Genomic DNA, 27,765 nt, shown 5'->3' with positions numbered 1-27,765 from the left:
AAAATGGTTGTGACAAGATTTTACGACAGTAGCTTAATGATATCAGTTCATGTCCATAGATACTTAAATGGGAGTTTGTGAGCTTTGCTTTGGTTTGAATCAATTCTCAAAAGAAAAAAAAACACATGATAATAGAACATCTAAATTACACCCTCTACAGATGGGATCAACACACCTGACAGATCTCTACACCTGAAGCTGAGCCAGTTTGTTTAGTCGTGTTCACATGGGGAGGAGGAGGAGGAGGAGGAGCAGAGCTGGAGGCAAAGCCCTCAGCAGGAAGTGGAGGCTGCAGCGCTGAGCGGCGTCCAGAAAATATCCCTCGTACTTCCCTCCACACAGGCTGCAGTCGTCCCCACAGAGCTGGCAGGTCTCAGTGTGGCTCATCCTCCACGAATTATACGTCGCAGCCGTCCTCCTCCCTGCAGGAGGTCAGAGGTCAGAGGCCAACACCACAGAGTTACATCCTGGTTCTGATTATAATGATTTTAGGCCAATTTTTATTTTTTTTTTGTACACAAAGGCAGCCTTGTTCTTTTATTATTTTCATTTTTATGTATTTCATTGGGTCCTATTATTCCTATATAATATAATATGTAAACCTGTAAACCCTTTTGTAAATAAATAATCATATAAATAAAGTTCCCCCAGTGAATGTCTCTCACAGTGTATGTGTGGGTTTATAATATAATATAATATAATATAATATAATATAATATAATATAATTTAAAACACCATTAAACATATTTTAGATTAATTAAACATTGAAACACATCCTTGACTTCATGTTTTAAAACTGAAAATAAAGTAATTCCATTATAATTAAATATATTTTAATTTAAATTAATACATTTCCATGATTTCTTCATCTACATATTAATAAAATATTTTATTGAATATATTTCAAACATGGCATGAATCAAATAACTTAGGGATTATAAATAGAATAATGTCTTTATGATGTTTTTAGGCTGTAACACTGACGCTATCTGAGCGCGTCCTGTAACCCGATGACTCAGTCTCAGATATTTAACTCCATTGTTGGTGTTTCTGTTACTTGGCCTGAAGCTTTGTCTGTGCAGGACAATAAGATGAACACAAGGATCCTTTCAGAGGAGGAGCTGGAACATTCAGGTTTCAGAAATCAGGACACAATAAAAGAAAAAAAAGAACTTGATCATGACCAGGTTAATCATATTTGTGGACTCGAGCCCTGTAGAGACACACACTATTTATGCAGAACTTTGAGTCCTTTTAATGATTTAAAGGTGGGTTATATACATATAAGAGATAAGACATTATCTCTAGAGACCAAGAACAGGTTTATTTCTGCTTTAAAGTTGAATGTTTTAACATGAAGGTCAGAGCCGTATATTAGAGAGAGTCTGGTCAACTCAAATCATGGCGCCATGTTTGCTTCATCAGAGGTTAGATTCTACAGTGTAACTCTATGAGCTATGTGGAAATAAATGTCTTATTTCCACCATTAACGTTCCTATAAATGTTATTAATATGTAAAAGGTCTTCACTTAAATATCCCAGCGTCTACTTCCTTTAAATATCTTAAATGAGCTGTAAAATGCTTTGTAGCCCAATCACCTCATCAGTCATGGAGCTGTGTTTACCTTCTCCTCAGCCTCCATGTTCATCCATCACCGTTAAATGTTCAAATTACTCGGAAAAATTAGAAATAAATTAAACTAGTCTCACTGTTTATGTAATATTATTATTATAGCATTAGCATGCTTGCTATAATAACTTGGTAGTAACCAGGTCAGTTAAATGTGTCTGTCTACATGGACATAAACTACATGAACACATAGTTTTCACGGTATATATGACGCTAGCTGCTATTTTTCTAAGTCAGCCTGGTCCTGGAGCATTTCCTCGTCTTAAATACTCACGGGGTTCGTAGTAGTCGTAGATGAGAGCGGTTGCGTCCTGGACTTTGGCGACCTTGTACTCCATGACCAGAGGGATCTCCAGACACATCTCCTCTGTCGTCACCTGGAAACATCATCAACACTCAAATCAAACTCTGGTGACGTTCAGCTCAGGACGTCTTACACTGTGTGTCTGGGTGCAGCTCACAGAGTCCAGGTACAGGACCACCTTCCCCGGCTGGGTCTCCACCCTCTTCACCACCTGGTTGGTCTGGACCCCGTCCTCCTGCAGACTCAGGCCGCTCAGCAGACCCACCTCCAGGATGGCCATGCCGGTCATGTTGAGGCCCAGACCCTGGGACAATCTGCAGAGGACCAGAACGAGAGGACGGTCTCAGAGGTGAAGGAGGAGGAGGAGGAGTGAACGAACCTCAGAGAGCGATGAGATCACCTGGTGCAGATGAACAGGTGACAGGAGTCCAGGTCAGAGTCGAACAGTTTGACGTTCAGGTGGAAGGCGTCACGCTCACCGGCGTCCCTCCTCCTCCTCATCAGCACCTCAGTCCTGACGTTATAAAAGACGTTCAGCTGAGGGACGAAGAACAAGAACAAGAAAAAGAACAAAACTCCTTTGAAACCTCCATTTACACGCTTCATTACAAAAAACACAAGAATATATATATATTTTTTAAAAATATTTTTATTATCATATACACAAAACATATTTAATTGCATTTAAATTGCATACCTTTTATTTGTTATGGCTAATATTATCTGACATATGACTAAAATATATTTCATTGCAATTTAAAAATGTATTTTAATTTATTGCAAACATATTTTCAATTAAATTAATACAACACATGTAAAATAGAAATATTTGCACATTTCCTAATATTGCTATATAATTTAAAAAATATTTAATTACACATTTACATTCAAATATCTCATTTTATACCTACCATACAAATAAAACCTATTTAATTTAAATGTGGAACATATTCTCATATTTTTCTTGTCCTGATACCTGAACCAGGACGAGTCCTTGACCTTCCGCCGTCACCTGGAGGTTCAGCTCGTCTTCTGGCTCGATCTGAAATGAAAAAAGACCAAATGACAAAACATCTGCTGTTGAAGTTCATACTGGGAGGAGGTGGAGGAGGTGGATGGAGGGGGTGGTACCTGCTGACTCTGATGGAGCAGGTGGTTCTCCTGGTTGATGCTGAAGGTGGCGACGGTGGTTGAGGCGTCGCTCTTCACTCTGACTCTGATGTTAAAGTCTCGAGTCCCGACGAGACCAGCGAACGTGGACAAAGCCTGAAGAGCTACAACCGTGTCCTGAGGGACGAGACGGGACATGAGACACAGTTCAGTCGATTGGTCAGCGAGTCTCGTTGGGCTTTGACTGGATGACTAGATTGGATGGACATCATCAGGAGAAACGTTCACCTTTCTGCCTGATGTATCCACCTACAGCCAGGAGCCACTGGTCATAATGTTATGGCTCACAGGTGTAGAGTAGCAGAGGAGGCCTTTTACTGACCTGAGTGCTTCCAAACCCTCCTCCGTGGTTCCTCTGGCGGCTGAGCCACTTCATGAGGCCGACGCCCTCCGAGACCCGGTCCAGCTGGTGGAGAGACAGCAGGACGTAGGACGCCATCTCTATGTCTGCAGAGCGGGGTTGCCACGACGACGACAGCCCGCCGCCCAGGGACGACCACATCGGGACGCCGTCTGGAGACAAAGTCACAGAACGTTTGTTTTCTGGTCCCTCAGTGTCGTGACTGTGGTGTTATGACCCTCCCTGCCTGCAGGGGCTGCTGTGGTTCTTTTTTATGTTTGTTTCAGCTTCCTGTAGGAGGAGACCTGGAGTTTAAACGGGTTCTTCTCTATTCTCTCCTCTCCTCTATTTATAAAGCTCCTTTAAGACGACAGCAGTCGATCAAAGAGATGTACAGCAGAAGATATATACAAAGAACTTGTCTTAAAACCCATTTTTATTCCTTAGCATTTGACCCAACATGAAGGTTGGTGCCCTTGTTTGGTGCTTTTAGTGTTTTTTATTGTTATTATTTTCTATTGTTTTTGTTTTAATGTTAAGTTTAAGTTTAAAACATTTTCTTTATGGTTGTTCTTCGTCTCTACTTCTTCCCCGCACTCTGTTATGTGATGGACGGAGCTCCGCACCGACGTACACACAAACAATCAGCTGAACACACACTTACTCACCTAATCCTTATCCTAATCCTAACCCTAACCCTAACCCTAATCCTAACCCTAACCCTAACCCTAATCCTAATCCTAATCTTAATCCTAATCCTAATCCTAATCTTAATCCTAATCCTAATCCTAGCCCTAGCCTTAGCCAGAATAAAGGGAGACTAGCGGGGCTAACGTAGTTCTCACTATTCGGTAGAGAAAGGAGCTAACCACGGGGCTAAGTTAGCATGCTGTTAGCATGTTAAACATGACTCTTTCAGTGTGTCTGTGTGTTAGTGTGTCTGTAGTAACCGGCTGGTGTTTAGCTGTAGTGGTGTTGTCATTTATATTTTAGTTTAGTTTTGTGTTTGCCATGTGTGCTACCATGGAACAGTAGGCTAACCGATTAGCCTGCTAACTGGTACAGTGTTACTACGTCTTGGTGTCAGAATCTCCGTCAACATATTGTAGTATTAGGCCTCTAACGCTCGTGGTTCGAGCTTTTATGAGTTAACGTACGTACTGACAGAGCTTCAGAAGCTGCTCTACTACTCCACCTACAGGGGGAACGTTTACCGAGGCGTGTCTGGGAAAACGTCTGATCACTGAAGGGAAGCTAAAGCTGGTTGATGTGGAGAAGTCCAGCACCAACATTCACCATCCGAATGTTTTACCACTACAGTCCCGTTATACGTTGGGAGTCTGTTTGTTTTCTCCTGAGTCAAGTAAGGCCCCTTTATTTCATACTGGTTTGGTCAGTAAACAGTCAGTAGTTCTGTTCTTGGCTTTGTTCACCCTGAAGAAGAATAAATGGCAAATAAAGATTGTTTTGGACTGGAATGGAGTGGTGTGCAGGGACAATTGTGTTGTGTACTGATTTCATAACAGTCAGAAACAGTTTTCATTTTCTTCCAAAAAATCTTCCAAATACAATGATTTATTTTGTCCTAAAATTAAAAAAAAAAAAATAAAAATCAATGAGCCCCGTCCTGGTTTCTGTTGAGATCCTGTTTGTTTTTTGTTGAAACAAACACAAGTCCACTGACAGATGGTCTTATTAAAACCTCAACACCCCTCCAGGCTTTCAGAGCTGAAGAAGAAGAAGTCGGAGACGTCATCGGAGCCAAGAGTTAAATCTGTTTACACCAAAATGGCTGCCATCAGAAAAGCGTTTACGGTCCAATGCACCCAGCTCCTTAATCAAATTCAAGACTCCCATTCGTACACAATGAATAAATAAACCAACCTCAGTTTAATTCGGCTGCGTTTGAGTCTAAATATCAAAACTCAAGAGGTGGCATCAAGTCCAATTTCTCTTTGTACCTGTTTTCACTGAAAGATGTTTTTTTTTTCTAAATAATTCTCGTAAATTGTTGTCACTTTGAGGTAGATGGATTTCAGTTGCTAGCTAGCTCTGCCACCTACACTAAAAAGTCAGTGTTTATTTCACAGTCACTAAGATCATAATGATGTAAAGACAGAGTTGACGTGAACAAGCTGTGATCACAGTGATTTCAGCTTCAATTGTTTTTTTAAAATAGCAAAAAATGTGAAAGAATTAATGGAATAAATAAATACCTAAATATATGACATAAATGCTATTTATTTATTTATTTTGTCAGGATTGGTCCTCCATAAAACAGGAAGTGGAAAAGGTCCTCGGGGTCATAGCTGGCCACAGTATTTCCTGATTTATTCAAGATTTATTTTATTTATTTATTTGTATGGAAAATATAATTTAAAGTACATTTTATCCAAGGACTGAAGAAACATGAGATGGAAATCATTCCACTCAGGTCCCAGATTATTACCCATAATAACATATAGATACTAAATAAACAGCACAGATATAGAACATAAAGATAATAAAGTAGAAATATAAATAATAAAGGCAACAGAGCAGCATTGGATTGTCACACAGCTACCAGCTTCCTTTGTGTACTGTTGAATGTGTTTGATATGTAGTGATGCATAAACAGCAGATTTAAACATTTCCTGGGTGAAACACTATGAAAGGAGTGTCATGCACATACAAAACTCATTTACATGGAGCGTTTTAACTAGATTTATGATTATTAATAGATTTATATTTAGCATTATCTGAAGAATTGGTGAAAACCACCTCATGAGATCGTGGAAATGTCTTAGTTTTCGATATCTGAGAGAAATGTCGGTGTTTCCATCATCAGTTCGTATTGAAATATTTAGGTTCCGTGTGTTTCTAGGGGGAATGGAAACGTCGTACCTTTCATCTCAGCTCGTCCAATCAGATCGCTCAGCGCCCTCTCAGCGCTGGAGCTCCCGGCCAGAGCCAGAGCGTAGGCCATGAGGCCGAGGCTGTAGTTACTGGAGACGCCCAGAGCCAGACGTCCCTCCAGGTACATGAGGGCGGCAGAGACCCTGCTCTCATACTGAGCCTGGCAGACAAGGAACAGGGCAAAACCCACACCAGGCCACTTTATATGGAACAACATTAACACACAGGACTAGATGTTACAATCTTTATGCCGAGATCTCAGGCAAAACACATTTAGAAGAACTGAAAACCAGCAGGCTAGCAGTTAGCTAGCAGCTAGCAACCAACAAGAAATCACCAGCTAACTAGCCTAGCTAACGGAAGCATCACTGGGGTTTTTTAAGTGGGCTCCTCCCTTCACCGACGTTTCGTTAAGTTACACAACCACCGAGAGATTAGCTTAACCTCTGCTATTCAACAAAATACACGACTGGTTTATTGACAATAAGACCCATAATTTAGCCTTAATAATCTATGAGTACATGTGTTTTATTTTGGAAAGGTAAATTTCCATCACGTCCATTAACTACAGCCTCAGTTGTTCCAGAACATTAAAAAGGATGGATGCAGAAAGTTTCACTGAATTTATGTCCATTCTGCACTTCCAGGATTTTCTCTTATGGAACAAATCAGATCAGAACAGAACTGGGGAGTCCACCCCTCATACTGTCCAAATATCACATAAATAAAGAAAATCAGATCTGATTGGTTTTACATCCTCCAGATCTTATAAATTTCCTTTCCCAGTCTTGGGGGATAAACATTTCTTCTCTCATAGACAGTTTCAATCCACTCATCAGTGGAGGCTGATTCTACTTTTTATCATTTCCTCAGCGACGTTTCTTACTCGCTGCCAATAGAAAAGACGGCTTTGATGTTCCCTGTTTCAAACAGTACATGTGATGTTTTAATCATTATTTAACACACGGGCTCCTAATATGAGACAGACACACACTACCAGTCAAAAGTTTGGACACATCTTCTCACTGAGCTGAACAGGAAACTGTTTGACTGGTACTGTGTCATAACCAGGTCCAGGTCCAGGTCCAGGTCTGGTTTTATCTTTAGAAACGGTGCCGGTGCTTAAAGAATGAAAACATACCACCATTATTTATTTTTAAGGCTATTTGTGACGTGCAAAGTCTGCATGTTTTGGTTTTTAGTCTTAAACATTTTGAAGGTTCACTTCCATCCATGCAGGAGAAAAACTGCAGCAACAGAGCTAAGGATGCTAAGCTAATTAAAACCTCAGGTGGTCTGGTTACTCCCAGTGGTGGTGGCCATCCTTAGTCATATTTGTGTGTTGAGTTGTTGTATTCTCCTGGTGTCCTGTGTCTCTTACCTTGATGTCGGCGTCCCCCAGCAGAGCGAGGAGGACGTAGGCCGTGAGGGACACGGGCCCGTCCAGGCCTCCCTGCAGCTCGGTGTGGATGACCCGGCCCGGCTCCTCGAACCTCCCGTCGGCGCCCTGCTGGGCCCCGATCCAGTACGCCGCTCTTTTCAGCACATGGTCCTCGATGGGGATGAACGGCCTCGCCTGCAGGAAACACCTCAGCACGAAGGCGGAGAGCCTGCACAAAACCAGAGAACCGGGTCCATCAGGTCCGTCCTGGGCTTTAAAGGAACGTCAGGGGGTTTGAGACGTACCAGGTGCTTCCTGATGAGTCCTGGTCTCCGAAGGCGCTGAAGGATCCGTCTTCTCTCTGGAAGGTCAGCTCCCGCTCATAACCTGAAAGAGCGACGTGGTCATTGAATAAATCAGAGTGTGACAGGAACACGAGGTCTGAACGTGGTTTTAATGTCAACAACATCAACAACAACCTGTCAGTCATCTAGTCCGGAATACAACACGTCTAAGTCACAGCAATAGTCTGACAAAGAAAAGACAACTATAAAATAATCAGTAAAAACTAATAAATATGTCATAGTTGGAAAATGTCAAGAGACAAACAAACCAAGAATAAATATATAAATATTCTTGGTTTGTTTATGGGTCTGTGTTTAACTTTGACTTAATAAGAGAAGTTAGGCAACAAAAACATAGCATAGTATAGTATAGTAGTGTAGAGTAGTATAAATAATAGTATAAATTACTCTCTGATAAATTCAAATTACAAATGAAATAAATAAATAAATCTACACATTTAAATAACTAAGTATTGGTTAGAAGGCCTGAGCTCCAGGTTTGGATCAGGAGATTTGAGCCGTGAATAACGAAACATTAGATCACTGGATTTTTATTATTATGGAAATAAACAGAAGTCGTTTTTCTGACTTTACTTTTACTGAAGTAACATGTTTAACTCCAGTGTTTTATGTGTAGATGTGTAGATGTTTATATGTATTGTGTGTAGATGTTGTGTGTGTAGATGTTTTGTGTGTATAGGTGGGCTGGTGTGGACCTTTCAGCATGTAGCCTCGGGCTCGGTCCCTAACGTCCTGGCTGCTCTGGCCCGTGGAGCTCAGATACTGGAGGACGTAGACGTTCGGGGCAAAGTTGATCATGTTCTGTTCCCCACAACCATGAGGCATCTGGATCAGAGAGTCCAGACCAGAGATGGACGGACCCAGGATGTCACCTGGGTCACAACAACAACAACAACAACAACAACAACAACAACAACAAGAAACAATGTTCACTGAGTAGAATCAGATTATATTCAATATAGATATACAACATCTAGACCTGATCCACTGGAAATAAAACAGGAGAAGAAGGAGGAGAAGGAAGAGAAGGATTACTGTGTGGTGCGTTTACTGTCCTAAATCAGACTCTGTGGTGCGTTTACTTACCCACGGCCGTCACTGAAGCTCTCCCGCTGCCCTCCACTACGTCCGGGGGAAAGGAGAAGCTGAGGCTCCCGGACAGAAATGGCTCTGAAGGAGAAAGCTCCATGATCAGGGAGGAGGAGAAGGACTCCTCCAGCCCTTCAGCCTGGAGACGGACGGAGTTCAGAGCTGGTTTCATGTTTTCTTTGACTCAACCTGACGCATGTTTCTACACAGACACACGACGAGCTCAGCTTTCAGTGGTTCACACTCCTCAAGGAAACACTGTCACTTTCAGCATGGAAAGTCATTAAACTCCTGATTCTGAACTTAAAGCAGAGTTTACGTGGACACGAATCAACCGAACCTTCTGATGGATGAGGAGTAGTGGTAACCATGGTAACCTCTGCTCATAATCTACTGATCTTCTAAGGCTACAGACGTTCAGGATTGGAGACAACCTCCTCTTCTTCCTCCTCCTGTTCTGCCTCAACAGCGCCACACTAGTCGAGACCTGTCAATCTAAGCCTCCTGTACACAGTAGGCCCCGCCCCCATCGCTGCTGAGCCAGTCACAAGGCTGCATATCACACACTGACTCAGTTGGCCACCATACTGTTGCACATGTCTGAATTAAAAAAATGTGAACATTATGTGAAAAGCTTTAATATTGAATGTAAAATGATGATAATAATAATGTATATTTATAAACAGCACTAGGCTGAGTTTAATATAGAACACATATAGTAGGTAGGGGGTCCCTACTGAACCTCTCCATCAGTTTGGGTCCTTGACCTGAAAAACATTGAAGATCCCTGGTTTCTAATAATATTAGTGTCATATGTGGCCAGTATTAGAAGAACTCATCTGGGGAAGTGGAGATGAGACAGGACCAGACCAGTAGGTCCACATACAGGTTTCTCTGTAATAACTCTAACATCACCTTGACGAGGACGGTCCTTCGGACGAGGTCGGACGCAAACGCCGTTGTGGCCTTCACGGAGATCGGGATCTTTCCGAGAGTGAGCGGCCTGATGGGAACGAGGACGGTGGCGCCGCTCTGACTCTCCACGTACACCTGGCGAACGCTGGCCATGGAGAGAACCTCGTCATCTGGGAAGACGAACTCGAAGGTCTCACTTTCTGCCACAATCACCCTGACCTGCAAGACAAAGGGCCGAGGGAGAGTCCACCCAGATCGGGTTTAACGAGACGACAAAGAGTGAGAGGAGGAATTACAGGGGACATGTTTATAATCCTCACTGCAGAGCTGATGTTAGAAAACGATGGATTATAGAAACCTGATGCCTGGAACAACCACAAAGACCCTCGGGGCCATGTAATCAAACACCTGCTGCTGGGACACACTGACATTTACTGCTTATCAAAGCAGATGTGTCTAATAATGAGAGTCTGTGTTTTCACAGTGACCTACATCAATCTGGATTTACATCAGAGAAGTTTATCAGCTCTCACAGCCTCGTATCCAGGAAGAGATGTTCTAGTTCAAGTGTCCACCGGCTCCTCTTTGACTCATATTTCTGAGTCCTTTTATAAGTGTGAGATCAGGCTCTAAATAAGTGAAACTTCACCAATCTCCTGCTTTTATTTAACCCTCACTGGTGGATAAGAACCCTGAGTTACTTAAAGTCCTTTATCTGGTGAAATCTATCTATGGTGAAAACTCAACAAGCACCTGTGTGTAACAGGAAATACTCTGTCTGAACATGGGGAGGTGGACTGAGATATTGTGTTGTGTTTTAAAATTAAGTCAGAAACTAGAGAAGTATAAATATTTCTGGTTATAAAGTGGAGCCCAACTGTCAAACTGATATATAACTTACTTACGTAATTTAATTAACTCTTAACTGTAAACTCACACTATACACAGACGATAATGCTCTTTATTTAACTCTATAAACTATGAGGGTAATTTCATTCCAGTCAATTCAAAGCTTGTTACTCATATAGTTTGCTACAACCTCCTGTACCCCAGACATTTCCAACATTTCTAAACCAAAAAAACCCACGTGCTGGTATAATTTACTGGCCAAACACAACACACCACATATTCCAAACACATGCTACTACTTATTCACTCCACAAACAAGACCACAACTACAACAAAAACTTTTTCAAACAGCCAACCTGAGCTTCTTGAACTGAACTACAAACATAGTTTGTTGAGTTGTAGAAGTGCTGGAATAAAGAGCAGTATCATCTGCTGTTGGCTAGGCTAGTTAGCTGGTGTCTTCTTGTTGGTTGCTAGGTGGTAGCTGACTGCTAGCCTGCTGGTTGGTTTTCAGTTGGACTGGGTTTCTAAATGTGTTTTACCTCTGATCTTGGCACAAAGGATTGTAGCATCTAATCCTGTGTATTAATTAAGGCTAATTTAAAGTTTCATTTCAACCAAGGCCAGTATTTTGGATCTATTGGAGCTTTTTTTTGGTTTTGTTTTGTTTTTGTTTTTTGTTTTAACTTCTCCTTCAATTAAATATAAAGAATGAATGAAATATTTAAAGTTTTCAGACAGTATCACGGCTTCTTCTAGCATGTCTAGCTAGCGGTGGGGGCGACTGACCTGCTGGTCCTGTTGGAGGTAGTTGAACAGAATGACCTCCAGCACCAGCACCTCTCCTCGGATGATGTAGGCCGGAAGGTTCAAGGACAAGAAGAAATCCTGGAAGACTGTGAGCTACAGCATGGTCACATGGGAGACTGTGTCACATCTGATGCTAGTGCTATTAACCGAAAACAGTCAATACTCACAAACTGGTTCTAAATTAAGGCGAGACACTGTAGTATTTTCACCCACTGAACAATTTTGAGATTTTTTACCATTTTGCTTCATTAATACGTTTTCTATCAAACTAGTTTTTAAAAAAATGCTCATTCATGAGTTCATTTCACTACACTTTGTCTGTGTTGAGCCTCTAGTTTCCTCCTAAATTCTCTAAAGTCATCTTTCTACTGTCGCCTCGTCTCTATCTGGTAAATGAGGAACTGTTGTGAAGCTCTTTATCTCCAGCAGAAGTCAGTCAGGTCCAAATATGGTCATATCCTTTCTACTGGAAACCAGTGGTGAAAGAAGAAGCTAAACTGTCATTGGTTGGTGTCGATTTCTGACAACGTGATTGGTTCAAAAGTGACCGGATATTCTGCCTCTAGTCTGAGTTTATCTGATATTCTGATATTATATATGTTGATATGATTATATGATGTGTTTAGAAGGATTTGAGTAGATCTGTTTTTGGTTCATAGTGGTTTCCAATAAAAATATACAAGATTTTACAATTTAAAACTTTAAATGAGTTTTTCTGCTACTCTGAGCCAGAAATCTCCACTTCAGCAGCTCTGACACAAACCAGACTTTACAGATGTATTCCTAACTACATTCTACAGGTATTTACAGAGGGGATTTTTCATTTTACTCTGATTACTTACTGATTACTTTTTTTTTTGACTGTTGACAATATTTTGTGATTTATGGAGTGATATAAAGAGATATCCAAAACCTGTAAATGTAAATACCTGTAAATGTAATATGTTAACAAAATGAAACAAGAATTTTGACCATTTTAACCATTATTCAGAATTCTGTTCTGGAAATGTATGCAAATGAGTGCATATTTAAGAAGAGAACTCCTCGTTTGCGTATTCAAATATAAATTCACAGAAAACTTGTAATACAACAAAATATTGTATTTATGTTAAAAATCAACTGGAGAAGTTTCATGATGATATCTATTAGTTAAATATTTTACCCTATTCACCTGTAGTGTCTCGCCTTAATATAATAGCTTTGCATCCAGAGCGTTAATAATGAGGCTTTAACTGACAAAGGGAAGAGGTGATGTTAAAAAGCAGATGAAGGCTGTTAATACCTCTGCTGGCTGCTTCACAAGACCCAGACCCAGCTTCTCAGACATGACAAAAGCAGTAGCTGTCCAGCTCGTGATGCTATCTGGCACTGTCAGTGGAATCTGCTTCGTGGTTGAATCACTACACAACAAAAAGTTAAACTGTTATTCTTCAACTAAAATATTTTTCCCAAAATGTGTTTGCACTAAAAATGTTTCGGATTCATTAATAATCCGGTAGCCGGGAAGCCAGATAAACTTCAACACCTGTGAGTCACTTGTTGCTTAAAGTTGGTTTGTTATGAGGTTTCTGTCAAAACAACAGCACATTTTCACCTCCTTTATTTAAGTCAAACTAATACCAGATTAGAAGAAGTTCTGTTGTGACTGGAGTTTTGACCAGGACTTCAGCTAATGCTTATTGATTAATGATTTAATTACTCATTGGGAAGGTCAGTTTTGACATGTTTTGCTTTACACCCGCCGTGACAAGCTTGTTGGGGTTTAGATGTTCTCCAGGGCATAGGAATACGTAGCAGTTGGAGGATAAATCAAAAACAATCTTTGAATTGAGTAAAAATCCACGACAGAACATTTTATTTGAACCATTCTGAAACCTCATAGTTTGCTGAGTTGTAGAAATATTAAAATAAAGTGTGGTATCATCTGCATACAGGGTGAGTTTGTAGTAAATAGTTGATTAAATTAGAGTATCCTACCAGTTTGATAGTTTTACTCTACTTACTTACCAAAAATACTGTGTACTAGACTAGTATCTGACTACCTTGTAGTAGAAACTAGATGTTTATGTCTGTCAGTTTACTATATATTACATGGCAGGTTTCCTTTCAACCCAGGATTTGGTCTTTTTGATGATTATTTTTGAGAATCAGTGGGTAAACTCCCCCAGGAATCTATCCTTTATCTTTCAGCTTTAAAACAAACTGGTCACATGTTATTTCTGTTTCAGTTAATGCCGGTTTGACCTTGTGTTGACGTCCATCCAGATCCAGGTCTCTGGAAAGTTAGTGCGCTCGTGTGGTTCCTGTTGTTGCTCCATGGGGAGATTGTGAGTCTGGGTCACGTCAAACATTTCCTCCCCTGCTGTTAAGAAAAGAAATGTCAATCACATTAGCACCGTTCTTAAAATGGGCGTTAGCTGAATGAGCTTTTGTTCAACACTTACGGAACAGTAGCCACTCCAAAATCCTGGTTTGGACATGTAGATCAGCGTCCGTCAACGGGATGAGATCAACGGTCTGCAGGAGAAAAATCACAGATACTTAGACAATGTTTTGCTGATCCACCATCAACAATGTTTTATTGTTGTATGTAGAAATTTTCAGTTATAAAAGAAAAGAGAAACATTTTTTAAAGCAGAGTTACGATGGTCTAAATGTTGGCAAATCATTTGAATCTCACTGAGAGAACTGATGTACATTTACCATTTTTTCAAGAAAGTTAGTACATCTGTAAAGGGAAAAATGTTTGGGGCTTGTGACAGAATTGTGAGACAATTGTGAATCGTGAGTCAGAAATCTAAGAAAAAAAAATCCTGGGATGAATAGTAAGAATTCTTTGAAAAAATATCTGCACTTCAAAAAGAAGAAAATGTCAGAAATTGAAGAAAAATGTAAGAACTGCAGTAAAAAGTCAAAAATAGGACAAAAATAATGCAATATTTTCTGTAATGGTCTCGTTCTGCGTTACTGGTCTAATTTAAGATGAAAATGAAAATCAAGAGCATCATTTGGTTCAGAAAAAAAAAATGTTAAAATTCTGTTTATAGTTAGTGGTTACAGTTAGAACAGAGTGACTAAATCCACAGAGGATGGAAGTCAGAGTCGATATTGACCTTTTCTTACATCCATAATCTTAACTGAACCATTTTTGTTGCCAACACCTACAAGCAGAAGTGTCCCTTTGGAGGCTAACCTTAAAGACTGTGTAAGGATCTCCTATTCTGAGTGTGCTGGTGTCGCCATCGACCACGGAATCACCAAACTGTTGAATCTCCTTCAGCACCTGTGAAAGGAGCAGCAGCAGAGTCAGAGCTGCTAACGTTACAGCTCACAACAAGCAACAAAAGACACAAAGCAAGCACTTATTGTCTAAAACCAGATCAACCGAGCAGAGATAAAATAGTTTGTGCTGCTTCAGCTCATGTTTAAGTGAAACTGGGATGTTGGGGGGGTAGGGCGGTGGGGGAGAGATTAGATTTCATAGGTGTAGCTGCAACGGATCAGATGAGACCAGGATATGATCTAGTTGGAAACAGTTGGAAAATATTAAACTGGAGAGGACTCTGGGGAGTTATGGAAGCTTCAAAGACTGGACTGTTTACTGCTATCCCTTATTTATCGGCATAGAACAGAAAACAGGTGACTGAGGGTCAGACTGGAGTCACTGCAAGCTGCTTCACATCAAACTAAATTGTTTATTTAATTATCAAAAAATATAAAAAGCTGAAACAAGGTCAAGTCTTTTAGACGTTTCATCCAAGTAACGTCTTCAGTTCACTTAAAAACTTAACTCTAAATTATTTTAACGTTTTAAGATAAACAAACTCATTGCGATAATCTAAAAATCAAATATTTTTCTGCAGGAGAAATGAAAAGTTATTACGATTATTATTATTAGCACTGCTTTTTATTTTTGCACAGACCACTATTATTATTATTGTTGTATAATCAGAGCATGAGGCTAAAGCCGTGTTAAGGGCGGTGTTGTGTTCAACATTATTGGAGAAAGACTAGTTGATAAATAAATAATATTAATGAGGAATTGTAGAGGACCAAGACTAGAGCCCTGTGGAACTCCACACAAAAAATTACCTCTCTGTCTTGTCCGATTAATTTTATATGTTTTGTCTTAGCAATTACTTAACAATTTTATTTACCACCACACTATATTTTAATTTTTCAGTGTTATTTTTTGTATATTTTTCTTATAATATTCCTATTGTTTCTAGTATGTAATGGACATTTCCCATATGTGGGATAAATAAACAACGTGTCTTATGTCTTATTGGTGTCATCATGTATCGCCAGTTTTAAAACTGCCAGGCCATCCAGTGGAAGCTGGAGCTGATGGAGGACGCATTGGTCCGGAGAGAGTACCGCCTTGCTACATATTTTAATATTTACTTTAGTATATTAGTAATCGTTGCTTAAATCGTGCTCTTTGTGCGTGAATCATTATTTTAGATTTCTACATTTAACCTTATTTACTTATTGACTGGAAACACTTCTAAACAAACAGACTTTAATTTGACTGAAATTAACTTGTAATGTAAAAGGTTTGCTTACTCTTGTACCTCACACAGATATGTAATATAGGCTCATTTTCCTGAATAAACAAATAAACAGGAAACAGATTTCATTTGTTTCATTGGCTTCTCTGTCTACTTGAAAATCTAATGATGTTCTGAGTCATTCTCATGCAGAAATGTAAAACATGTAGTTTTAATGATTATTGTTTGTCATGTCCGCTGCATTGCTGAGGTCCAACAGGTGCTTTGTTTGATGTTGTCCAGTTAAATTTACGTCATAACAAACTGTGTCCTCATCCAAACACAGACGGCTCAGAATGTGCAACAGATGTCTGGACTGTAAATAAGACATCGGCTGATCTCACCGCCTCCTCTGTGATGTCGTTGTGCGATCCCGCCCAACGCGTCGCCTTGTCCACCACCAGAATCCCGACCAGGGACCCGGGCTCGGCCACCGTGACCCTCAGGTTGACCTGCTCGGCTGGCCTCTTCTTAGACTCGCTCCAGCTCAGAGAGACCTGCAGATCCCGGGATGTTCAGTCACATTCAAACAACCACCAACTACTCATCCTGAAGCTAAACAATAAACACCTGGTTATGCAGAAATTGTCGGATGGGGAGCTGGATCACATCGTTGATGACCTCTCCCTTGGGACTGACGCAGTAAACGATGATGGAGGCCAGAGGAGCCCAGGAGACTTCTGGAACCAGAGTCAGATCTTCAGAGCTCGTCCCAGCAGCCACTAGGAGACCTCTGGACTTCACCTTAACACAGAGTAAGAGTAAAGGTATAAATTATATATGACGTTTACAGCACAGCTCTAAAACATAACGTATCTTGTGGTATCACTGCGTTTCTTACCATGTAGTGAACAGCTGCCGTTGCAAAATTCTTCTCAATGTGCAAATGGAGGGATGAACCAACCTGAAGGAAGAGGAAGTGGTGATTTTATTCCAAAATAAACTAAATGGAAACATGTTTAGTGTTATTTAGTGTTATTTTTTTTTTTATTAGAATAACTATCTGGAGCAAAGGTCATCCAGGTAGTTGTACTCTCCTGTACTCGTAACTCTTAACTCTTAACTCATTATAGTAAGCCATCCGTTCACATTTACCTCTGGAGGTCTGGAGGGTTTCTGGATCTGCAGGTAAGACTGACTGGGGGATGTGTAGCTTCTGTGAAGCTGCAGAGTGTTGGAGCTGTCCTCGAAAGACGCCTGAAAACAATCAATCAGACCGAAACAAGACAAATGTGAAAATAAAGTCTTAATTTTTTTTTTTCCTGGTTCTACATAAACTAGTAGAATATCTTCTGTATTATCTTTTTAGTTGTTTAAATGTGTGAACTCTGTATTACCGTCACTTTACAACCAGTCGTGTACTGGTGTCACCGAGTCTGATTTTACGACTTAAAACAGCTTTGTATTTACATTTAATAGATCCTATAAGATAAGTTGTAATATATAAGTCAAGGGTCTTCAATGTTTTTCAGGTCAAGGACCCCAAACTGATGTGTTCTATATTAAACTTAGCCTAGTGCTATTTATAAATATACATTATTATTATCATTTCGTATTCAATTTTAAGCTATCCCTTATCCCTTTACTAAAATATATTGGAGTCATGTTAATATGTATTTAAAGAAAAAAAAATGTTAAAAAATATATAAAAAATGTCTACTCAACCAAAGATTTTGCCAATACGCAGATGATGCGCCACTTTACATTTAAATACTTCTGGTCAAAAATAAGAGCACTGTGCTCAACATGTTAATGCTCTTTGCATGTTATAAACAATGTTAAATAATGGAAATTATGTTTCATGCCTTTATGTACCTATTACTTTAAAGAAAGCTTTGAGGAACTTGGTATCAAAATGACAGAATCGAATGTCACTGGGGTTCATTTTAACCCAAAGACATTTATTAATGTCAGTTTACAAAATTATGTAAAATAACTGAATTGCCATTTTTTCAGCCATCAGGCTGTAAAGTATTAATTTTGAAGGATTTATTTCCAGTGAGGCTGATTTTATAAACACCTACTCACATCAATATAGAGCGATTCTGTTTCGTTCATGATCTCGATGCTGAGAGGTATCACCCCGTCTACAGGGACAGGAAACTCCATTCCTTTAGGGTCCATGTCCTCTGGATCTGAGGCGTTGGTACTTTCAGGCTTCTCTCTTCCCTCCATTATCCAAACCCATGGAGTTTGTTTTCGTTGCACTGCAGATACTTCAACTATCTTTTGCTGATCTGCCAGCGACAATGGTTTATTGTTGTATGTAGAAATTTTCAGCTATGAAAGAAAAGAGAAACATTTTGCTTTAAAGCAGCATGTGTTATGATGGGCTAAATGAATCTCACTGAGAGAACTGATGTACATGTTCCTATTTTTCAAGAAAGAAAATTAAAATGTCTGTAAAGAAAAAAAAATGTTTGGGGCTTGTGAGAGAATTCTGAGGAAAAAGTCAGAAGTCTAAGAAAAAAAATGAAATTCAGAGATGAACAGTAAGATTTTTTTGGAAAAATCTCAGTTCTTCAAAAAAAAAAAGTTAGAAATTTGAGAAAAAAAGTAAGAATTGCAGTGAAAAGTCAGAAAAAAAATAATTCAGAAAGTAAAATGTTTGAGAAAATTTATCTGGAAAGAAATGTGATCATTCTTTTGTTTCAATTTGTTTCAAAGTTTCCGGAAAAAAAAATGTAAAAAGTGAGTAAGTCCCAGTTTTGAAGAAAAAGTCAAGAATCTAAGTAAAAAAAACATGAAAAATACATCCTAAGATAAATGCTAATGGTAATATGAAAAGAAAAAAGTAAGGATGCGATGAAAAGTCAGAAATTCGAGAAACGTGATAATTCTGTGAAAAAAAGCCAGAGTCCATTTCAAAATTTTGGGAAAAAAGTCAAACATTTTGAAGCAAAAAAAGTCAGAAGTCCTAATTATGAGGAAAAGGTCATAACATTATTTATTTTTTATTTTAAATCCTCCTCCATAACTACAGACATTATACTGAATATATACTTTAAATAAGAAAAGAAGTGGATGTAGATGCAGTAAAAGGTTGAATCCGTGGCGTTTCTTACCCTGGCAGTGAAGTTTAAAAAGGGCTTTAGAGTTTTGGGATAATCTTCAAAGGTGAGTTTGTATCTGTTTCTTGTCAGCATCACCTTTGTCGTGCTGTTGTAGGTGAGACCTGAAAGACGAGAAGCATTAACAACATTAATGACATGAAATACATTGGTCCCAAAACCAATAGGGCTGAAACAGGGTTTAAAATAAGAAAATAAAAAACCTGTGAGATGTTCGGTCACGTGAACCACGATCTTTAGAAACTGTGTGGATCCGTCATAGTAGATCATCCTGGAAGGTCTCATGTTCATGTGAACGATGGGAACGTCAAACGAGAAGAAATCGGTCCCATCGATCTGAATAAAAACCACATTACACTCAGCGGCCAAAACATTAGGTACACCAGTGAAACAAACAAATAGACAAACAGAAGAACTTTGCATGTGTTGGGTTCATTCTACTTCCTGCTGCCGATGAATCAAGTACTGACATGCCAAAATATTAGGTACACTGGAGAAAATGCATGAATTAATATTAAAAAGAAATAATACAGAAATAAATGTCATTATTTAATAATGTAGAAATTAAATTAAAAAAATAAACATAAATCTCCTACATAAATATTGTAAAAATATGTGAAAATGGTAAAAACTGAAATTTTAAAAAATGATATAAAAAAGAGAAAAAGAAATCTTCTTGTACTCTGGGCACTTCATTAGGAACACTACTGAATTCATCCTAATATAATATTGAGATATATAGTTTTATGCCTAAAATAATGGCCTAAGACTTTTTTGACAAATTATATATAAATTATATATATAATAAATATCATACACTCAATATGGTTTAGTTTTTTGTGTTTTCTGAAAAAAAAAGGAAAACAAATGATTTGGGAAATGGTTTTAAGGGTGTTGAACTAAATCCTCCTTCATGCTCTAATGTTGAACTGAAGATGAAACAGAGTCAGAAAGGTGGTGATTCACCTGGATGATCATGTTGGAGGAAGGAGTTTGTGGTTTAGGGAGGTGATACATATTTTGGAACAAGCTAAATGAAAACGTCTCAGTTTGAATACCAGAACCTTCACAAAGACAAGTTTCCTGTTATAGTAGATTCTTTTTATTTTTATCTAGTGTGCCTAATAAACTGGCAACTTTAAGATGAGAAAACACTTTAACTTCATGAAGTTCGAAATGTGTGAAGCTTCAAACTGAACCACAGACCTCTCTGTCTTCATCAAAAGCTTCGTCGATGCCGTGAAAGTGATGAATGTACGTTATATTCATGTGTCCTCGAACAGGTTTACCATACATGTACCTGAGGACAAATAAAAAACACACTATAAATCATCCTCCTTCTTCTTCTTCTTCTTCTTCTTCAGCTCCTCAAACTGGATGAAACTAGTCTCACTTTGCCGTGATGACTCCGTCCACAGTGTCCTGGTAATAAATGACGTCCGGAGCTTTTATCACCACCTCAAACTTTGGCAAAACTGACAACGAACACACAACGATGGAGGGATTATTAAGGTTTTTATAGTGACAATAAAAGAAGATGTTCTGGTTCAGAGAGAAGGAAACAAACCGTAATGAGCAACCGTGAACTTCTTCTCACTGGAAACATCCTGGAAAACACGTGATGACGACAAACACAGTCAAGGAGAAATGTTTAAAAGCTGCAACTTGAGACGAAAGAGAGGCAGAGCATAGTATTAATTAAATGAAAATATGAGTGAGTCTGGAGGAAGTGTGGGCGGGGCATCAATATGGTGGCTACTCGGGCCGTACTGATGTCCATATTTATATACGGTCTATGTAGGAGACGTGTTTAGTCCATATTTATATACAGTCTATGGAGGAGACGTGTTTAGTCCATATTTATATACGGTCTATGTAGAAGACGTGTTGAGTCCATATTTATATACGGTCTATGTAGGAGACGTGTTTAGTCCATATTTATATACAGTCTATGGAGGAGACGTGTTTAGTCCATATTTATATACAGTCTATGGAGGAGACGTGTTTAGTCCATATTTATATACGGTCTATGCGAAGGCGTCTTTTAGAAGGTTTTTGAGTTCCCTCAGAGTGAATGTGCTGAAGGTGCAGCTGACTCACTCTGACCGTGGTGACTATGGTCCAGTCACCCAGAGGAGGATTTTCAGAAAGCTCAAACTCTCTGGACACGACCCCGAGGACGCCGTCTACATCCAACCACTGGCGGAGCAGGTTCCCCCTCGGATCCTGGGTGGAGGGGAAACCATGGGCGGAGGGTAAGTCGACGTTTTAAAGAAGATCGTGGCAGTTTGTTGAATCCTCTCTGAGACTCACTCTGACGATGACGTCCACCGGGCTGACCTCCGGCCTCCCGTCAGGACGGATGGACACGGCTCTGATCCTCACCACCTGCCCCGGCTGGTACTTGGGTCTGTCGGTCTGAATGATGGTGGAGAGGCCGACGGTGCTGAAGTGAAGCTTGGTGGAGTTGGAGAAGACCTGGACGCCCCCCGTGTGACCTCTGACCTCCAGGATGAAGGGGCTCGAGTAGATGGAGTCGCTCTCGTCGATCTGCAGCAGAGTGTGATCTGTCTGAGGTTATGGGTTCAGAGCCCTGCTGTCAAAACACAGCTCAGCTCTGGTCTCACTTCACTGAGCAGGAAACGTCTCAATTATAGAGAAAAATAAGCTTTAAATGCTCATTATAAAGACACCAGTCAGAACAACTGTGGTGTGTTTTAAAATGTTTTAGTCTTTTATTTATTTTAATGTTGTCGTACTTACAGGCGGCAGCGTCAGCAGCTTGGTTGAACCTTTACAAACAGAGTGAGAAGACGATCAGTGGATCAGTCATCGGTTCTGCTGAGGGTGAACACATGAGGAATAAATACCTCCTTCCACTGTAGCAGAGTTTGAGGCCAGAGTCTTGTTAGCGAGAAGAATCTGAGCAGAAACGACAACCGGCAATGAGGAGGTCAGGATGGTGACGGACACCGAGGCCGGGATCCCGGATCTGAGGGACCTGGGAGCCAGGATCAGGTAGGAGGGCTCAGGGCCAGGCCTGGGGGGCAAGAGATAAAATAAGATAAAATAAAATAAAATAAAATAAAATAAAATAAAATAAAATAAAATAAAATAAAAAATAACATAGAAATAATAATAAATAAAATAAAAAATAGCATAAAATAAAACATGTAATAAATAATAAAATAAATAAATAATCATAAAAATAAAATAAAACATTTAAAACATCCTCATTCATTAAAACATTTGCTTTTAATGAACCAAATCTGTTATCTATTTGTTTTCGTTGCAGAAGAATGAGAAGAATGAGTTATATAAAATGCATGAAAAAGATGAATCAATCATTAAAGAAATCAAAGAATCAACAAATCAGGGAGTAAAATATAAAATATCTTCATCTTTTTTACCCAGTCACAAAAAAACTAATTAAAACTGAACTGCATGAATTTTAAAATGATGATAATAATAATGAAAATATTAAGAGAAGAAAGAGTTTGACTAAATTAATGATGTTTAATAAATGACATTAATATATTAGAGAGGTTGTTGAAGCATCGATAACACAGATTCAAGTCATCACCTGCTAAATAATTAATAAAGAAATAAAGATTAATGTGTCATATTTGTACAAAACAATTGAAATAGTACAAGGGAAATGTTTCACTTTAAATCAAATGATGCAAAAACAAAACAACAACAAACACTTAAGAAGTAAAAATCCATTTAGACACTAATAAATATATATAATATATATATAAATAAATATTTAAACATGTGAATTTAAGGGACTGAGCCGTCCAGGTGAGTCCGTCCTCTACCTGAACCCGTCCGTCGTGTTGAGGCTGGAGGACGCAGCGATCAGGACCAAGAGTCCCACAATCTGGAGACGCTCCATTTACAAGAATGACCGTCGCTCCACGAGGCTTCACTCTTCACTCTGTGCATTCATACCTGCACACAAGTGACCACACCCTGCAGTACCACCTGATCGAGACCGGGCCAGGGTCAGGTTACCCCCACCACCCCCACCACCACCACCACCCTACCTGGAGGCTTCATTTCTGGCTGGTTCTGCTCACATTCAGATCCTAAACTCAGAAAAGTATCAATGCATTCTAAATATTATACATTACATTTACAATACATCATAATATTAATGGTGTGATACAATATTAAGTATGAAAATATGTGTGGGCATATTTTCATTGCAATTAGAGAAAGTTTTCCTATTTTCTAAAAGACTGCAAGTCATAGTCACATTGTGATTATAATTAATCAGCTGACTAATGAGTTGACTGGTAAACAGCAGGAGACGTGTCACAGTCATGTTTGAGAATCATTATATAATTAAACGTGTTGATGCATGGCTGCTAATTATAAATAAAAACAAAAGACAGACAGAAATGTCATTATATTCGTTTTATTCACTTAATTATTCCCTAAACCAAACAAAAGCAATGAAAGTGTCAGATGTTTTTATCTGCTCTGACTGGAAAAGATTTTGCGTCAATTTCTGTTGTTTTAAATGTGCTTTATAAATAGAGACGTGACCAGTTTCTCCTTTTGTCGCCAGGTGGCGCTACTCGTTGTGTCTAAGCCTTTTAATCTGGGCCGATGTCTCTTCCTCTGCCAGGTGAAAGGATACAGGCAGCATCCAGCTAACATGACAACATTACGACCATTCACCTGCGACGATTTGTTTAAATTCAACAATATGTGAGTGGAGTCTTGTCGGTGATGTGTATGTTACGGTATTTCCATGTTACCCGGTGTTAAATGGGACCATCGTGGTCAATGTGGACGGAGAGAACGCTAGGCCAAACTCCATGCAAAAATCTTATGATTTAGTGATTCAGTTTTTGCCGACAGGAGACAACACTTTAAACACACAATTTGAACATAGTATCAATAGTACCTTGGCATAAAAAATCAATCGGCGCGTATTTAATTTCTAGAAAATGTTTTGAGTTTTAGTAAACAAAGTAAACATGCTTCTAGCTGTTCAGTTAGCCACCTCGTTTTACGGTATTTATTTTTTCTCACATACGGAAGTTATTAATTTAGAGTGAGCATTGATAAGCCGAATTATCCAGCCGACCCAAAGGAAAATGGTAATATCATTTATTATTATTTTTAATCAGTCAAAGCTGTTGTGTGTGTATGTGCTTTAGTAAACAATCTAACCAGTTAAGAGGCTAGCTAGCCAGCTAACTGACAACATTTAATGTGTAGCTTTAACAAATGTTTTAATATAAATTATTTAGACTGACTACATGTAAGCCGAATTCTTTTGTAGCCCGAAAGGAAAATGTTAATATTGTTTATTTAAATGTAAATTTGCCAAATTGTTTAAGACTTGAAGTAAAAAACGTGACCAGTTAGCTAGCTAGTTAGCCGGCTATCTATCTGTTTAATATGTATTTTTATACAAAATTATGGATTTAGACAGAACAAAGTTGTGCCGAATTTCCAGTAGGCCCAAAGGAAAATGTAATTATCATTTATATAATGTTTTGTTTTAAAAATGAACGTTGTAATATTAAATGCGATATTATTCCATGGAGTTCTGTTGGCTTGTCTCTCTCAATAAGTTGAACGAAAGGATGGACGAGGTGTGAAATGAATAAATAATAATAATTTCTTTGTGTTATGTCCCACAGAAACTTGGATCCTTTGACGGAAACTGTATCCTTCATGTTTGTTTGCTTGACCTTGATTCTACATAATAAATCTCATAATAACTCTTATTAATAGTGAAACCTGTAGATAACCAGGGGTTTCATTCCTGGTTTTGTTATGTTAATGAACTAAAAAAAAAAAGCTTTTTTATTTTAATGGAAGCCATAGTTGTCTTTGACCTCTGACCTCCAGTATGGGATCCCCTTTTACCTGCAGTACCTGGCCCACTGGCCCGAGTACTTCATCGTGGCCGAGGCTCCTGGAGGGGAACTGATGGGCTACAGTGAGTTCTTCTTCTTCTTCTTCTTCTTCTTCTTCTTCTTCTTGTTCTTCTTCTTCTCTGAAGATGTTTATGTCTTTATTTACGTTCATTTATTAAACCATAATCTCAGTTTTCATTTATTGTTGTTTCCAGTAAAGAAATCTACCTCCTGGATTGAGACACTTGCACTAAGCTGCACTTTATTTACTTTTTCTCTTTTTTTGTTTGTTTCATATATTTTATAAAAGTGTTTTATTTAAACGTTTGTGTCATTATCTTCTGATTTCATTCATAAAAATCATTATAGGATTCAATCAACTTATTTTTTCAAAACAAAACATTCCAGACAAGCGTCTTCTTTTTTTAACTGTGTTCCGACTTTGATTAGATCTAGAACAAAACCACTGAGAGTGATTCTGAGGTTCGTGATAGAAACGAGACTAAGACCATTACAGCAGGAGCTGTAAATAAATAGGGTTTTTTGTACATAGGCTGGAATGATGAGTTTAATGCTCGTTGTTTTCGTTCACATTGAACACGCAGCTCGTGAACTTCATGTGTGAATGCTCTGTTCTGTACTTGCTGTCAGTAATGGGGAAGGCGGAGGGATCTGTGGCGCGTGAGGAGTGGCACGGCCACGTCACGGCTCTGTCGGTGGCCCCGGAGTTCAGGAGGCTCGGCCTGGCCGCCAAACTCATGGAGATGCTGGAGGAGATCTCAGAGAGGTCTGTGGCTTTCAGGGAACCTCATTTTATTTTTAAACCTGCTACAGAAATAACTGAAACATTCACAGAAATCCTGAAAGGAAAGAAAGTAGAGCTATAAAGTGTCCTGGTTTATTCAGGATAGTGAAGCAGTTACTCATCAGAGATCAGACGTGTCTCTAGTTTCTAATTCATCTGTTTCTTTATTTATTGTCTTTCATTTTTCTTCTTTCTTTAATGTATCCATTTCTTTTCTTCTTTCTTCCCCTCTTGTTCTTTTTTTGTCATTTATAACTTTCTTTCTTTCCTTATGGACCAATTATGTTTCTCTCTTTCTTTCGTCCTTATTCATATATTTTTTTTTCATAGTTTTTTGTCCTCCTGTGGAAAACAAGCAGTTCATTTTTACTAAGGATGTAGATGATGTGATGAATTGACCTGGATTAAACGTGTATAATGTCATTACTGATCTGGTCTGATCTGGTCCGGTCCGGTCCGGTCCGGTCCGATCTTGTAGGAAGGGAGGATTCTTCGTGGATCTGTTTGTGAGAGTTTCCAACCAGGTGGCGGTGAACATGTACAAGCGTCTGGGCTACAGCGTCTACAGGACGGTCATAGAGTATTACTCTGCCAGCAACGGAGAACCGGACGAAGACGCCTACGGTACCTCGTTTATTCCTCTCAGCTCATCTGGCAGAGAAAAAAAATCCACTTTGATTATTTCTAAAATGTAAATTCAAAATGTTTAACAGGTGAATATGTTGTTTCTAGAAGCTGAGATCTGACATGAACATTAACCAGTTCATTCAGAGCAATAATTCATTCGTTGTCTATTTAATTTAATTAATTAATCAGAGAAGTTATAGATGAATCAGAGTCCTGCTCTGGGTTTACTGACCGGTTTGGAGAGGATGTAATAATAATAATAATAATATATAATAATAATAATAATAATAATATATGTACAGGTTCTATTTGATTTGTAGAGATTCTTACGACCAAAGGAACCTTTAAATGTTATTTTCAGGCAGCTACAGGAGTTTTAAACTATATATTTATCCTCTCAGGCTGATTTAAAGTCTTTTAGTCTCATTATTTGACCCAGATTGTAAAAAAAAAAAAAACTTCTAATGTGTGATCTGGATCTGGATCTGGATCATGTGGTTCTGGTCCAGTGGTAGGTAGAGATCCATCAGAGACAGCAGCTGATACAAGGTTCTACTGACCACATGGTGGCGCTGCTGCTTAGTCGTGAGACATTTAAGATTTGATCAAAATGAATGAGTGTTTGAGTGATTAGAGATGAATGAGGATGTTTTTATTGAGTTCAACGTGTCGGTGGCAACAGTGAAAGAACCGGGTTCAAATGTGATCGATATTCAGTCCAGTCAGGATCGATGCAGGAAATAATCCGGCCCCGGTTAAAAAACTAAAGCAAAACAAACAGATCTGGTATGAAAGCACTAACCCCCCCTCCTCCCCCCCCGCAGACATGAGGAAAGCTCTGTCCAGAGACACAGAGAAGAAGTCCATCATCCCGCTGCCTCATCCCGTCCGACCAGAGGACATCGAATAATAAGAGCAGCCGGCGGCTCCCAGACCTGGTCCTGGTCCAGACCTGGTCCTGGTCCAGACCTGGTCCTGGTCCAGATCCAGGTCTCAGTGACTCCCTGTACATATTTAACCAGAGAGCTGCCGGCTGGACAGACGGATGTAATGAAACAAAAATAAAGATTTTCTCACGAGC

General features: G+C 39.1%; 2 protein-coding genes across 3 annotated transcripts; one reads left to right on the top strand and one right to left on the bottom strand.

Moving 5' to 3' along the window:
• cd109 (CD109 molecule) lies at positions 1-23,307 on the bottom strand. Of its 2 annotated transcripts, none has more exons than XM_047573142.1 (33): positions 23,192-23,307; positions 22,241-22,410; positions 22,134-22,162; positions 21,684-21,920; positions 21,471-21,596; positions 20,938-20,977; positions 20,764-20,845; positions 20,577-20,670; positions 19,574-19,706; positions 19,365-19,474; positions 18,328-18,579; positions 17,395-17,496; positions 17,141-17,203; positions 16,870-17,043; positions 16,644-16,796; positions 14,943-15,032; positions 14,194-14,266; positions 13,994-14,111; positions 13,032-13,149; positions 11,729-11,842; positions 10,091-10,309; positions 9,173-9,314; positions 8,782-8,958; positions 8,027-8,108; positions 7,722-7,950; positions 6,329-6,500; positions 3,428-3,618; positions 3,067-3,222; positions 2,912-2,977; positions 2,336-2,472; positions 2,093-2,249; positions 1,906-2,008; positions 1-422 (listed from the first exon to the last, which is right to left on the bottom strand). In XM_047573142.1, exons 1-33 carry the CDS (start codon positions 23,266-23,268, stop codon positions 223-225), a joined length of 4,386 nt encoding a protein of 1,461 aa, XP_047429098.1. In that variant the 5' UTR covers positions 23,269-23,307; the 3' UTR covers positions 1-222. The 2 variants fall into 2 exon arrangements, with proteins under 2 accessions (XP_047429098.1, XP_047429099.1); XM_047573143.1 differs by having other exon boundaries at positions 13,994-14,108.
• Positions 23,308-23,946: 639 nt separating this feature from the next.
• naa20 (N-alpha-acetyltransferase 20, NatB catalytic subunit) lies at positions 23,947-27,763 on the top strand. Its single transcript, XM_047574235.1, has 6 exons — positions 23,947-24,089; positions 25,034-25,058; positions 25,245-25,335; positions 25,904-26,039; positions 26,536-26,681; positions 27,509-27,763. Exons 1-6 carry the CDS (start codon positions 24,037-24,039, stop codon positions 27,592-27,594), a joined length of 537 nt encoding a protein of 178 aa, XP_047430191.1. The 5' UTR covers positions 23,947-24,036; the 3' UTR covers positions 27,595-27,763.
• The last annotated feature ends 2 nt before the right edge of the window (positions 27,764-27,765 follow it).

This window comes from Mugil cephalus, chromosome 21 (genome assembly GCF_022458985.1).
Source record: "Mugil cephalus isolate CIBA_MC_2020 chromosome 21, CIBA_Mcephalus_1.1, whole genome shotgun sequence".
Taxonomy (NCBI): domain Eukaryota; kingdom Metazoa; phylum Chordata; class Actinopteri; order Mugiliformes; family Mugilidae; genus Mugil; species Mugil cephalus.
Note: the sequence above shows the minus strand (reverse complement) of the source record. Positions and strands in the feature narration are given on the sequence as shown.